Here is a 14,552-nt window from a genome sequence, read left to right as displayed (position 1 = left end):
AGGGAGTAGCATCCGGTAGAGCACTAATTGCTTTGTTGAATCATCTATGAGAGCACTAATTCATCCTGATCTTCAATTGCTAGCAGATAGCAATAGATCGAAATAGGAGCGTTGTCGGGTCTGCATCGGATAGCGTGGGAGTGGCGGTCAACCTCTGCATCGAATGCAGAGGGTCCCGTGCCTCGTCACCATAGAGCGCAACGTGTTTCCTTCGGTTTTAAACGTTCGTCACTATTCATTTCTTTTTCATAACTTTAACTATAAAGACCTTAGTTCTCAAATATTTATCGTCGTTGAGTTTTTCTACAACTTTCACTATTTGTTTTATTGAAAAAATTCGTAAGTTATCATTTATTTTGTTGTGATTTGTTTCATTATTGAAGATATTTTCAGCATGAATTTTATTTTTACACATTTGCATAAATGTTTTGATTAAGATGAATGCTCAAAGTTTTAAAAAACTCAACCGTGACAATCATAAAAAAACTAGAGAGTAGTAAGTTATCGATTATTTTGTTGTGGTTTGTATTTTATATTTGCACATATATTTTAATAAGAAAACTGGTCTAAGTTATAGAGAAAAAAACTAGCGACAGAAAACATTTTAAAACCTGAGAAAGTAGCTTTCACTCATAAAACATTGTCGGACAATGCAACGGGTATAATATAGGAGGTAGCGCTGTTCTAACGGCTCCTGCAGTTGCGCGCGCTCTCTCTCTCTCCCGCTGAACATCACTCGGTGTTTGCGTCTTGCTTTCCGACGCTGCTGGCCGGCTAGCTGTTCTTTACTACTTCTGTGGTGCTCGATCCGCTCACCAGCTGGTTCCGGCAAGCCGCCGTCAACTCAGCTGCTGGCTGCTTCTTCGGGAGCCGCCGAGTGGTAAGCATCTCTGGTTCAACATCTGCCAGCTTGTCCCCAAATACGTCTCAATTTGTCTCACTCCATGCCAGTTTACGGCCTTTGCTGATTTTTATTAACATATCTTGTAATACTGCACGCAAGAGAAAAATCATGCTGCTTTCCGATTTGTGACATTTCAAACTCATCGAGGAAACTGATGGACGCTAGTACCTGCCAAGGGTGGGAGCGTCTTGACTGTCACAGAATGGTTTTTAACTTTACGAGTTTTGAGGTGGTTGAAATCAGGGAAACACCATTTTACAACGCTGAACTGTCGCAACCGCTCGATTTTCGATCACAAACTACAAAACTAGGTAACATGGGTCCATCAACCATCCAAAACCGGACAAAAATGCCCTTGAGCCAGTTTCAATGATGGGTTTCTATGTTTCTGGAAATAATAAAAATCTTATTTAATATATAAAACTAACAATTAAATTATTTTAAATAAAAAAGATGGAATTTATATCAAATTTTTCTAAAAATATTCTATCTATAGATGTTTAGAAGTTTTTATTCCTATTGTTTATTGCTCCAAATAGGATATAAAAAAAGCGGAACAAATAAGGTCCATATAATTCTAAGTAGATTAATAATGGATAGATTATATTTTAGAGAAAACATATACAGGTATCATATTATTATTATTTATTTAAAATAATAAAATAAACTAATTATGATATTTTAAAGATTAAATATGATTTTATTATTTCTAAATATAGAAAACCACCACTGAAACCACTTTCAATCGGCTCAAGGGTGTCTTTTGTGCGCTTTTAGATAGTTGGGGGACTTAGGTTAACCGGATTTGTAGTGCAGAATTGAAAAATCAGATAACCGTGACAGTTTAGAGTTGTAAAATGATTTTTTTCCATGAAATGAAAGAGCTATCCATCAGGAAGGTTTTGTGGCTTAAAAATAGGAGGTACATACTAGTTGCCCATGCTCTTCTCCAACGGTGAGGTCCTTGGTGGTCAAGATTGACTAAACAACTCAGAGCCGCATCTGCTTTTACCCATGGCAACCAACATACTTCATGCTCTGCTAATGCTAGTCTTCACTAGCTAGTTAAACCGACTCCAGCAGTGGGAGTAAAATGGAGTATTTCAAATTTGGTGCTCGAACTGACAGGATAGTACGTGGAGTAGCAGAGAGAGGTGGAGTAAATGACATGACTTTTTGAGGCGGAGCAAAAGAGGGATAGTCCCTCTGCTGGCCTTGGTCTTAGAGCCTTAGAGGATAGCAGAGGACTCTACCGTGAATGGTGACAAAACTGTGGTAGTGAGCCACAGCCACAGGGGCAGTGTTTTCCTACACACTAAACGCTAAACCATTAGTCACCCTCTGTTTAGCGTAGACGGTTTAGACGTTAAATTAAAGGGTTTGCATTGTAGCAATAAATATACATAGAAATATCATAATTCATAGTTTTAGTGTATGATTTTAGAATTTGATTAAATATATTAGCAAATGACATAGATAGTGCACACATGCTTTCTTATATTATCACACGAATACATGTCAATACACAACGCATTTTATAATTTGTTCTAACAACTAGCTTAAATATCAAATAGTCTCATATTAAAATGCATAAAGAATTGTTTAAACACATATTAAAATGCATGATTTAAATGGGTTTTGACTGTTCAAGCAGTTTCTTGACCATTTAAATGATGTTTCATGTAATTCATAGTTTAGGGCCTAAATTACACGTATACCCACCGTGTAGAGTTTAAACACGTGTAGATGGTAGGCGAACAATGCATAGGGGTATGCTTGAGGACGATAGGAAGGAGGTGGTGGGTTTCTGATGGAGTGTTGCAGTGCGTTCTAATGGAGGTAAAAACATGTTTCCATAATGGTTGCGGGCGGTGAAAATCAGCCCTCGAATTTCCTTTATTAGCAGATTATATATAGTGGTTTCATGACGTTTGAGGATGGCCAATTGTGGAATGGGCCTAATGGAAATAACGGGTGTGGTGACACTAATCTGTGGGGGCATCCATGTGGTGAAGAGAGAGGGCGGCGTGGTATGGGCATGGCATACGACAACAAGGTGCACGTGGGGAGTGGGGACTACTAGTGCGGAATGGCTCTAGGCCACCAAGTTGCCCATAGCAGCATGCCACCCATCCTGTCCTATTTTTCCCTTCCTTTTTTTTAATTGCTTAATTTATCCCAAATGGCCGATGTAACACCACTTGCCTTCTACTCTCCAACTTTGTTCCTTCTCCTCTTCCTCCTCCGTCGCTAACAAGGTGGGTCTAGGCTTAGGGCTCAAGCTTCGGCCATGGAGATCTTCTCCACCTCCGGTTTCAGAGGGGAGAGCTATGGGTAGTGCTGGTGGAGGTAGGACGGTGGAGATGAGGCAATAAGGATAGTCGGTGGTGGGAGCGACTGGCGGTGTGATTAGGAGAGGGTCATGGTGGAATGATGACATGAGCTACTGGTCGCGGGCGGGAATAAGGGTGCGACGTCGTGGAGGCACCGGTGAGCAGGGTGGTCAGCTAGTTGGAGAAAAGGATGGGGTTGGACGGATGCTATTGTCCACCTTTGCATCCCCTAATTGCCCATTCTAGTGAGGAGGATCAAAATGTGGCCATATTGGCTGCTATAGAAAGCTAGGGGGGAGGTGAGTATGCTTTTGGCTTCACCCAACATAGTGGAACAACCGAATGTAAACTTTTAGACTCAAGCCGGCCTACATAGGAAGGGGGAGGGAAGGAGAAGATCCGGTGGGTTGATGTCCAGGAAACCCAAAAGAGACGTGGTTGAGCTGGCTAGGAGAGGGGGAGAAGGGCCGCTCTTGCGAAGGAGATGGGAGATGGGAAAATGAAAATGGGATGGGTGGCTCAGGGAAAAACAGGGGGAGAGAAAGTAGAGAATGGCCGATTTTGGGGTTTCAGGCCGAATTGGGTTTCTAAAATTTTTCTAATATTTTTCTAATTGATGTTTCTAATATTTTTTGTGCTATCTAATCGATGTACATGTATTCTCCTTGCAAGATGCATATAACAAAGCCCTGAATTTAAGGAAGGTAGATGACCATGGGAATTATTACAGTGGGGCAGTTTCTCTTGTTGCTAATGGCTTGCAATGCACATGTTGCTGTCGGATCCTTCAATGGGAGTCAGTCAGATCGGATATCACTCCTTGAATTCAAGAAGGCAATCAGTGATGATCCACAACGGGTCTTTATGTCCTGGAATGACAGCATTCACTTCTGCAGTTGGGAAGGGGTCTTGTGCAGGTTGAAGAATCTACATCGTGTAACTTCTCTCGATCTTGGGGGTCGAGGCTTAGTTGGCACCATCTCTCCCTCGCTCGGAAACCTCACATTCCTAAAATATCTCTTCCTTCCCAACAACGGATTCATTGGAGAAATCCCTCCATCCCTTGGCCATTTGCCCCGCATCCAGTATCTCTGCTTGAGCAATAATACACTCCAAGGACAGACACCTGACTTTGCAAATTGTTCCAGCCTCAAGAAGCTATGGCTGGACGGTAATCACTTCGTGGGGCAAATGCCTATATTATTAGACAATATGCCTACTCGTCTTCAATACTTGCAGATTTCCCGTAATAATCTTACTGGAACCATTCCCCCTTGTATTGGTAACTTCACGACATTAGCATGGCTCTATGCCACTTATAATCAGATTCATGGAGAAATCCCGAGCCAAATTGGAAATCTTCCTGTGCTACAAGTCTTTGAGGTTATGAGAAATAAGCTATCTGGAAAGTTTCAACTGGCCATCCTTAATTTATCCTCTATCGTTGACTTACGCCTTTCCTCCAATTACCTGAATGGAGAGTTGCCATCCAGTCTTGGCAGTTCGTTTCCTAACCTACAATTTATTTCATTATATCATAACCTCTTTAATGGGCATATCCCAAGTTCATTGGCAAATGCGTCTAAGCTGATCATGGTCGACTTATCAGATAACAACTTCACTGGGGTGGTGCCTAGTTCTATTGGCAAACTAGAGGAACTCTGGGGTTTGAACCTTGAAATTAATCAACTCCACGCACGCAGCAAGCAAGACTGGGATTTCATGTATAGCCTGACAAACTGCACCAAGCTATGGGGATTGTCATTAGCGGATAATCAGCTCGAAGGACAAATACCAGATTCACTTGGCAACCTTTCCATGGGCCTTCAGATGCTGTATCTTGGAATTAATAGAATATCAGGTTCCATTCCTACCGGTATAGCAAACCTTCGCAGCTTGAATTACCTAGCACTGGGGGGAAATCACCTCACAGGTGCCATTCTAGAGCAGTTAGGAAATTTGGAAAATTTGAGACAGATATTATTACCGAACAACAATTTTACTGGGCATATCCCTTCGTCACTCTCAAACTCAACTCAATTGATATATCTTACTATGTACAACAACCAGTTAGATGGAAACATACCCCCAAGCCTGGGAAAACTCAAAGTCCTCCAAGTTATTGATTTTTCCTATAACAAACTTCATGGTCGAATACCAAAGGAGATTTTCAACATTCCTACAATAGAAATTGTTGATTTTTCTTTCAACAGCTTAGATGGACCACTCCCTCCTGAGATAGGTAATGCCAAACAACTGGAGTACCTGTATCTTTCGTCAAATAATTTGTCCGGTGCAATCCCTGACATGATCGGTAATTGTGAAAGCCTCCTAGAGCTTAAACTGGACCAGAATTTTCTTATTGGCAGTATTTCATTCCAGCATCCCTAGGCAATATACAGTACACAACTTGGGAGTTCTCATTATGTCTCATAACCACTTATCAGGATCCATACCAGAGTCTATTGGTTGTCTGCATTATCTTGGGCAAATAGATTTGTCATTCAACTACCTTGAGGGAGAAGTCCCATGAAGTGGTATAAGTATTCAAGAATACTACTGCTGTACAGATTGATGGAAATAAGGGGCTTTGTGGTGGGCCAGCAGGGCTACACCAACCAGCATGCCCTGTTAAGCAAAAGCAATCTACAGTACTCAGAGTAGTACTCCCTATAGTCGGCTTGGTGTCACTTGCTATGATCATTACTGTTGTCTTGATGTGCAAGAAAAGACAAAAGGCAGATTCTATGTCACTACCATCATTTGGTACTAATTTTCCTACAGTTTCTTATAACAGTCTTGCTAGAGCGACTGATGGGTTTTCTGCATACAATTTAATAGGCAGAGGAAGATATAGTTCTGTATACAGAGGTGACTTGTTTCAAGATGGAAATGTAGTTGCTATAAAAGTTTTCAGCCTAGAGATAAGAGGGGCCCAAAATAGCTTTATTGCAGAATGTAACGCTTTGAGAAATTTGAGGCACCGCAATCTAGTCACTGTCCTTACTGCATGCTCAAGTATGGACCCGGAAGGAAATGATTTCAAAGCTTTGATATATAAATTCATGCCAAGGGGGGACCTGTACGAAGTGCTATACTCAAACTCAACTGGACATGATGAAAACTCTTCAAAATTGGACTACATTTCATTGGCTCGAAGGTTGAGCATTATGGTCGATGTATCAGATGCATTGGAGTACCTGCACCACAGTAACCAAGGAAGTATTGTTCATTCGGATGTGAAGCCTAGCAATATTCTTCTAGATGAGAATTTGACAGCTCACATCAGAGACCTTGGCCTTTCAAGATTCAACGTTGATACTGCGGTATCATCTCTCGGTGGTACAAACTCAACTTCGTCAATCGCAGTAAGGGGAACCATCGGATATGTCGCTCCAGGTTGCGTCTAATTCATCTTTTTTTGAGTTATTTTCTCATTATCGTACTCGAACATGCATGTAACTTTGAACTGAACTCTTCATATGTCCTATCTACAGAATGTGCAGGGGGCGGTCAAGTCTCGACGGCCACAGATGTTTACAGCTTTGGAGTTGTTCTCCTTGAAAGATTTATGCGGAAGAGGCCAACAGATGGCATGTTTAAAGACGGGTTGAGCATTGTAAGGTTTGCAGAGATGAACTTCCCTGACAGAGTGTTGGAGATTGTTGATCCCCGGCTGTTACAAGAACTGCATCCCGACCATGGAACTTCAGAAGCTGTCAAGGAAAGAGGCGCACGATGTCTGGTCTCTGCTCTGGACATTGGATTGCGTTGCACAAAAGGCATCCCCGAGCGAACGAATCAGCATGCAGGAGGTGGCTGCAAAGCTGTATGGAATCAGGATGCGTATGTCAGAGGGAACTGAAGAAGAACTCGACTAGTCTTTAGGCCAGTAGGTGGAGTGGACTATTTTGCTCCACCTCAAAAGTTGTGTTATTTACTCCATCCCTCTCTGCTTTTTAAATACTCCACGTACTATCCTATCTTTTCGATGGATCAAATTTGAAATGCTCCGTTCTTTTACTCCGTCCGTTGCAAACAGCCTTACTAGTAATTGCTGAATGATTTGGTGGTCACTTGTCAGAACTCGCTTCGAATGTGTGTGTGGTAGTTACAATTAAGTGAGATAATTACTTATTAGGATTCTCATGCGTGTGCTCCCTTTGTAGTCAGCAGAGGCCGCCTGAATTTCTGGCAGCTTTTCTGTGTGCGTGGGTGGAGCGCTGTTTATTGTTTGTCAGGTGTGCGCGTTTTGTTGTCCTTCTTGTCTGGTTCAACAGAAAGATGTTTCAAATCCATTTAGCAGAAGAACAAAGGTGGATGTTTCTAATGGATAACAGGACAGCAAAGGACAGTATGTACTTCTCGAAGGAGCTAGCGGTAGACCATCAGGGAACTCAACAGTACTCCTACTGTTCCCATCCATCCATGATTGAAGGGCACGGCGACGAGTTGTGAGCAGTTCACTTCTAACATTGACAGGTGATTCAGTGACTGATTTTTGCTCATTGTCTTCAGCATCAAGTTCGCTGTCAGAGGTAGGTTCGTCTTCAGTATTATCTTCAGGTGATTCCCTAGATCTTTTCTTGCCATCTCTACTAGACTGGGAAGCAACAAAATCATTGTCAGCCTCATACACCTTGCTCCTATTTTTACCTTTCTTCTGAGAGCTACTTCCTCCTTTGCTCTTAGGATCAGGAGCACTACCATCCCAATCTTCAGGAGTTCCAACATTACTTGTATCAAAGTCCTCTAAGTCATCATCCACAGATTTCTTAGCAAGCTGCCTACTCTTCCGGACAGGATCTGAAGAAGGTTCTCTCTGGTCTTTGGCTGATGGTTCCTGTGCCATTGTCTCTTCAACTGATCTCTCCTTTCTAGCTTTCTTGTCTCGCGAAGAGGTTGACCTGTCAGAATCTCTGGCACCTTCGTTCTGCAAGCATTCACCCTTTTGAATCAGTTGCCCGTCGAGTATAGCACCTCGACGTAAACAAAAGAAGATACAGTAAATTCTCCCTAAGCCTAAAATGTTGAGATCAAATCAATATCTCAGTTGAAACTGCATGCACACATCTATATCATGATGACATATCCTGTGCAATCACTTATTTTGTGCAAGCGTGCAATCAAGCGATCTGAAACATTCAATCAACATAGCAAAACTATCTAATTTTCCATTCAAGCAGACTGCGAAACGAAAGCATTCTTAAAACTCACCACATATCCATGCTTTTGCTGCTGCCGCGAATCTACAGGCCGTGGAGGCTTGGCAGGCGGAGCGTCAGGGTTCGGTTTCGGCAGCACGCCACGAATCTTGAGCTTCACCTTCCCAAGCCTGTCACCGGCCGAGGACGACGAGTCACAATACAAAATACATATATATTAGTTACAATTTTTACAGTGACGGAGATCCTCGTTGGGGATTTATTCGCCGTGGGGACGGGGATGGGAGGAAAATTTCCCCCCACGGCGTTCGCGGGGACGGGGATGGGGAATTTTTATCCCCGCGGGGACGGGAATGTGGAGGCAACCCCCGACGGGGAATTCCCCGTTGCCATCCCTACGTTTGCCCCTCGGTCCCCGCGACTCAATGAGTTTGGCACTCAATTTGCCCACCTCATAATATTGCACACCTGGCACATGAACTTTCTCATTTCACAAAATGTTTACACTTCTCCATAATTTATTATCAACAATCAAGATTCTATTTATTTTCACTCACTAGCACCTATGGAGTACCAATTTGTGGCATAGCTTCATTTGGTGGGTGTAGCTCGGATCATCTCCGTGAACACAGTAGTTTGCAGCAATAGGCAGCGTGGAAGAAAGGACGATGGATGAAGCTTCAAAACCTGTGGTGCGGAAGCACAAAGCGGGGTAGACATCGAATGAAGCAGACTCTAGATTGAAAAGGTCATCTCGTTCATCACTTCTGTTATGAAGGTGTCACCGCCCTTGCTAGTACACTTTCCCACAGACATCTGATAGGCCACCCTCTACTGTCAGAAGCGACGGCGAATAAAACGATGAAAAATAGAAAGATCAAACCGTAGAAAAACACGAGGATTTAACGTGGAAAATCCCTCCAATGCGAAGGGTAAAAACCACGGGCGCCAGCCAGCAAGAACTTCACTATATCGGGTGTTTGTGTACAACGCCTAGCGGCGGTTTACAAGAGGAATAATATGATTGATATTTTCCGGTGAAGCCTATGGGTTAGATATATAGGAGAGTCACGTGGTCTCCTCAACTTCTACTAGCAATGTGGGATTAAAAGTTTGCACCACATGGGCCTTAATGGGCCAAGCCCAAATTCCAACAATCTCCCATCAGAATTTGGATCACAATATAACATACTCCACCTTGAGACAAATTTCTTCTTGTAGTATATCAAAATCATCACCTGAACACAACAAAGAACAGAACTTCTGGCGCCAAATAGTCTCTTAGGCTAAACTGTCAAACCAACTAAGCTTGAGCAAAGCTCAAACTTAGCTACAGGAACTGGTTTAGTCATCATATCAGCTGAATTATCATGAGTACTGATCTTTCATACCTTCAATTTACCTTGTGAAATAACATCACGAACATAATGGTACTTGACATCAATATGCTTTGTCCTTTCATGAAACATCTGATCTTTAGTGAGGCAAATAGCACTTTGACTGTCACAGAATAAATCAATGCAAGAATCAACTCCACACAGCTCAGCAAACAAACCTTTCAGCCAAACTGACTCCTTGCACGCTTCAGCAATAGCCATATATTCTGCTTCTATGGTAGACATAGCAACAACAGGCTGCAAAGTAGCCTTCCAACTCACAGCACAACTGCTAACAGTGAACACATAATCTGTGAGTGACCTGCGCCTATCCAAATCAGCAGCATAATCTGAATCCACATAACCAATGAGTCCCTGATCAGTTCTCCCAAACATCAAACAAGAATCTGTTGTTCCTCTGAGGTACCTAAAAATCCACTGAACTGCCTTCCAGTGTTCTTTACCAGGATTAGACATGTATCTGCTAACCAAACTCATAGCATATGATAAATCTGGGCGAGAGCAAACCATGGCATACATCAAAGAACCAACAGCACTAGAATATGGGACTTTTGACATGTATTCAACATCCTCCTCGGAACTAGGGCACTGAGCAGCTGACAATTTAAACGAGGTGCAATAGGAGTACTAACTGGCTTTGAATCATGCATATTGAAACGCTGAATTACCTTGTTAATGTAATTATGCTGACTAAGAAATAATAAACCAGATTTTCTGTCTCTAGTAATCTCCATACCTAGAATTTTCTTAGCAACACCAAGATCCTTCATATCAAATTCACTACTCAACAATTTCTTTACTGTAGTGATTTTTTTTCTGCTCTTAGCAGCAATAAGCATGTCATCAACATATAACAGCAAGTATATAGGTGATTCCTCAACAATCTTAATGTAAACACAGCTATCATATTCAGATCTTTTAAAACCATGTAACAACATAAATGAATCAAACCTCTTATACCACTGACGAGGAGACTGTTTCAAACCATACAAGGACTTCTTTAATTTGCAAACATAATTCTCTTTGCTTTGCACTATGAATCCTTCTGGCTGATCCATGTAAATTTCCTCCTCAAGCTCCCCATGCAAAAATGCAGTCTTCACATCTAACTGCTCAAGCTCAAGATCATGCATAGCAACAATACTAAAGAAAGTCCGAATTGAGCTATGCTTCACAACTGGAGAGAACACATCATTATAGTCAACACCAGGAATCTGACTGAAACCCTTTACAACTAACTTTGCCTTAAATCTTGGAGGCTCACTAGAAGACAAACCCTCCTTTCTCTTGAAGACCCATTTGCAGCGAACAGTCTTCTTTTTCTCAGGCAAGCTTACAATCTCCCGTGTGCCATTCTTCTCAAGAGACTGCATCTCCTCCTGCATAGCTGAGATCCACCTCTCCTTATCAACAGAATCAATGGCTTCAGAATATGTTGCTGGCTCACTAGCATCCTCCACCTGTTCAGCACAACTCAAAGCATAATAAGTTAGATTACACTCCTCAATTAAACGGTTTGGAGGTCCACAACTCCTCTTTGATCTGCGAAGAGCAATAGGTAAATCTACATCCTCCTTATGCTGCAAATCAGACTGTGAAACTGGAGGTGAGTGCTGAACAGTATCAGGAACACTATCTGAAACATCATTACCAACAACTTCATTTTCCTGGTCATCCATAAGCTCCACCTGCACACTAACTTGTGACTGCAATTTCTCAACTAAAGCATCATCTGTGGACAAACTGTCAGTAAACATCACAGATTCATTGAAAATAACACTTCTGCTCATGAAAGTCTTTCTAGTTTCAGGATTCCACAATTTATATCCTTTAACTCCCGAACCATAACCAAGAAACAGATATTTAATAGCTCTAGGCTCTAATTTTCCATTATCAACATGAGCATAATCAGTGCAGCCAAAAACTCTCAAGTGTGAATAATCTGCAGGTGTACCAGACCATACCTCAATAGGAGTCTTCTTGTTGAGTGGAATAGAAGGCGATCTGTTGATCAAATAACATGTTGTATTAGCAGCCTCAGCCCAAAAACGCTTGTTCATATGGGCATTGGACAGCATGCAACGAGCCTTCGAGATGATAGTCCTGTTCATACGCTCGGCCACACCATTCTGCTGAGGAGTGTATGGTATGGTGTGATGCCTAACAATGCCTTCTTTTCTGCAATAATCATCAAAAGCATCCGAACATAACTCTCCACCATTATCAGTTCGAAGCACCTTGACCTTCTTCTCAGTTTGCCTTTCTATCATAACTTTTCATTCTCTAAAAGCAGCAAAAGTATCATCTTTGCTTTTCAGAAAATAAGGCCAGACTCTTCTAGAGTAATCATCAATAATGGTAAGCATATAACGAGCACCACCATATGAAGGCTTACGTGAAGGACCTCACAAATCAACATGAACATAATCAAGTGTACCTTTTGTGGTATGAACAGAGGTATTGAATTTGACCCTCTTATGCTTACCAAATACACAATGCTCACAGAACTTCTTACCACTCAGAATGCAGCCATCCAGAAGGTTTCTCTTCATCAATTCTGTCATACCGAGTTCACTCATGTGTCCAAGACGCATATGCCAAAGGTCAGTCTTACTAGGTTCAGCATTAGCAACATTAGCAGCAGAAACAGAACCATGCAAAATACAACCTCTGAGAACATATAAATTTGAAGGATTGAGATCACCCAGCAAACATACAAGAGAACATTTAGATACCTTCACAACTCCACCTGAACCGGTGTATTTGAGTCCTTCTTTATCAAGTGTGCTCAACGAGATCAGATTTCTTTTCATCCCTGGTATGTGCCTTACATTCTTCAGTATGCGAATCATGCTATCATGGGTCTTGATCTGAACAGAGCCAATGCCAATAATCTCACACGGGTTATCATCTCCCATGCGCACAAAATCACCATTCTGCAAAGACTCATAGGAACTGAACCAATCTCTATTAGTGCAGATATGAAAAGAACATGCAGAATCAAGAATCCACTCATCATGACCAGCAACACAACCAGCAAAGACAACCAAACAATCTGACTCAGAGTTTTCACCAGCAGAAGCAACACTAGCCTTACCATCAGATTTAATTTTCTTCTTCTCCTTATTCTGCAATTTCCAGCAATTCTCAATCATATGAGATTTCTTCTTGCAATACTTACAGAATTTCTTCTTGGGACCTTTGGACTGGGAGCGGTCTCTACCGTCATTGCTCTTGCCACGATCGTTGTTATCACTTGAGGATCTTTGCTCTGATCTGCCTCTGACATGCAAAGCGTCGCCCCTAGAGGACGAGCCATCTGTCTGCACCATGCCTTTCATCTTCTCCTTAGACTGGAGTGCCTCACAAACTTCCGCAAGGGTTAGTTCATCACGGCTTAATAGTATAGTGTCATGGAAACTTGCATAAGAACTTGGCAAAGAGCATAATAAAAGAAGACCTAAGTCCTCATCTTCATACTTAACCTCCATCGACCCTAGGTCAGCAACGATCTCCTTGAAGACAGATAGGTGACCCATCACCGAATCACCCTCCTGCATCTTAAGCGTGTACAGCTTCAACTTCATATGCAATTTACTGATAAGATCCTTCGACATGCAGATCGATTCCAGTTTTAGCCACAATTCTGCAGCAGTCTTTTCCTGCAGCACTTCTTGTAGAATATCATTACATAGATGAAGCTGAATAAGAGAAAGAGTCTTACGGTCCTTGCGCTTCTCCTCATCGGTCCACTCATCCTTCTTTTTCTTCCCGAATTTTTCCAGTGCCTCATCAAGATCATTGGTTTGCGCCAGAATAGCTCTCATCTTGACTTGCCACAGCGAGAACCTTGTCTTGTAGTCCAACATCGGTAGATCATACTTCATCGACGCCATCACGAAACCCTAACTTGAAACCACGGCTCTGGTACCACTTGTTAGAAGCGACGGCGAACAAAACGATGAAAAATATAAAGATCAAACCGTAGAAAGACACGAGGATTTAACGTGGAAAACCCCTCCAATGCGAAGGGTAAAAACCACGGGCGCCAGCCAGCAAGAACTTCACTATATCGGGTGTTTGTGTACAACGCCTAGCGGCGGCTTACAAGATGAATAATATGATTGATATTTTCCGGTGAAGCCTATGGGTTAGATATATAGGAGAGTCACGTGGTCTCCTCAACTTCTACTAGCAATGTGGGGTTAAAAGTTTGCACCACATGGGCCTTAATGGGCCAAGCCCAAATTCCAACAATCTCCCATCAGAATTTGGATCACAATATAACATCTACCACTCTACATTCCCTACCGACGCTCCTCCTCTATCATGTCAATCTCTATAGGCACGGCTCTCATATCTGCCTCTCTACCATTGCGCCTTCACTATTGGCCTTCCCCATTGATGACTCTTGATGAGCGCCACCACGGTGCTCCAGATCACGATGCTGGAGTCTAGGTGGAACTCAGAGTAGTTACACTCCTCAACTCAAGACCGAAGAAACTGGTGGGTTGTGTGCCCTTCCAAAGCCAAGCACAGCCTCACACACTCTTCGCGTGATTGCTACAACAATGGGAATGAAGAGTTCGCGTGATTGCTACAACAGTGGGAATGAAGAGGACAAGGAAAAGAAGAAGCAAGTGGCGCCTCACCCTTGTCCTTCTGATGCGAGAGCAAGTGTAGGTGTAAGTGGGTCAGCATGATAGCTCATCGGCAGACGGCACATGGAAAGACAACTAGGGGAGGCGGGGCG

The 14,552-nt window shown here is 42.4% G+C and overlaps 2 protein-coding genes across 4 annotated transcripts; one reads left to right on the top strand and one right to left on the bottom strand.

Annotated features, from left to right (window-relative positions):
- Positions 1 to 711: 711 nt before the first annotated feature.
- On the top strand, positions 712 to 7,320 carry LOC120682857 (probable LRR receptor-like serine/threonine-protein kinase At3g47570). 3 transcript variants are annotated; one of them, XM_039964888.1, is made up of 3 exons: positions 712 to 880; positions 3,910 to 6,636; positions 6,735 to 7,320. In XM_039964888.1, exons 2-3 carry the CDS (start codon positions 5,934 to 5,936, stop codon positions 7,100 to 7,102), a joined length of 1,071 nt encoding a protein of 356 aa, XP_039820822.1. In that variant the 5' UTR covers positions 712 to 880; positions 3,910 to 5,933; the 3' UTR covers positions 7,103 to 7,320. The 3 variants fall into 2 exon arrangements, 2 of the variants coding, with proteins under 2 accessions (XP_039820823.1, XP_039820822.1); XM_039964889.1 differs by having other exon boundaries at positions 6,022 to 6,636.
- A 144-nt stretch (positions 7,321 to 7,464) lies between these two features.
- On the bottom strand, positions 7,465 to 8,594 carry LOC120681109. The gene is made up of 3 exons (XM_039962647.1): positions 8,455 to 8,594; positions 7,600 to 8,170; positions 7,465 to 7,505 (listed from the first exon to the last, which is right to left on the bottom strand). The coding sequence occupies exons 2-3, from the start codon at positions 8,087 to 8,089 to the stop codon at positions 7,465 to 7,467; spliced, it is 531 nt and encodes a 176-aa protein (XP_039818581.1). The 5' UTR covers positions 8,090 to 8,170; positions 8,455 to 8,594.
- Positions 8,595 to 14,552: the final 5,958 nt, after the last annotated feature.

The sequence above is a fragment of the Panicum virgatum genome, chromosome 7N (genome assembly GCF_016808335.1).
Source record: "Panicum virgatum strain AP13 chromosome 7N, P.virgatum_v5, whole genome shotgun sequence".
In the NCBI taxonomy this organism is placed as follows: domain Eukaryota; kingdom Viridiplantae; phylum Streptophyta; class Magnoliopsida; order Poales; family Poaceae; genus Panicum; species Panicum virgatum.
The sequence above is the reverse complement of the archived record's forward strand: the minus strand, read 5'-3'. Positions and strand labels throughout refer to the sequence as shown.

Excerpts from the sequence above, each read along its gene's own strand:
- LOC120682857 (XM_039964888.1), top strand. The coding sequence starts at position 5,934 with ATGATCATTACTGTTGTCTTGATGTGCAAGAAAAGACAAAAGGCAGAT. Across the intron at positions 6,637-6,734 it reads CATCGGATATGTCGCTCCAG|AATGTGCAGGGGGCGGTCAA; the intron begins GTTGCGTCTAAT and ends TCCTATCTACAG.
- LOC120681109 (XM_039962647.1), bottom strand. The coding sequence starts at position 8,089 with ATGGCACAGGAACCATCAGCCAAAGACCAGAGAGAACCTTCTTCAGAT. Across the intron at positions 7,506-7,599 it reads ACCGCTAGCTCCTTCGAGAA|ACAAGAAGGACAACAAAACG; the intron begins GTACATACTGTC and ends CTGTTGAACCAG.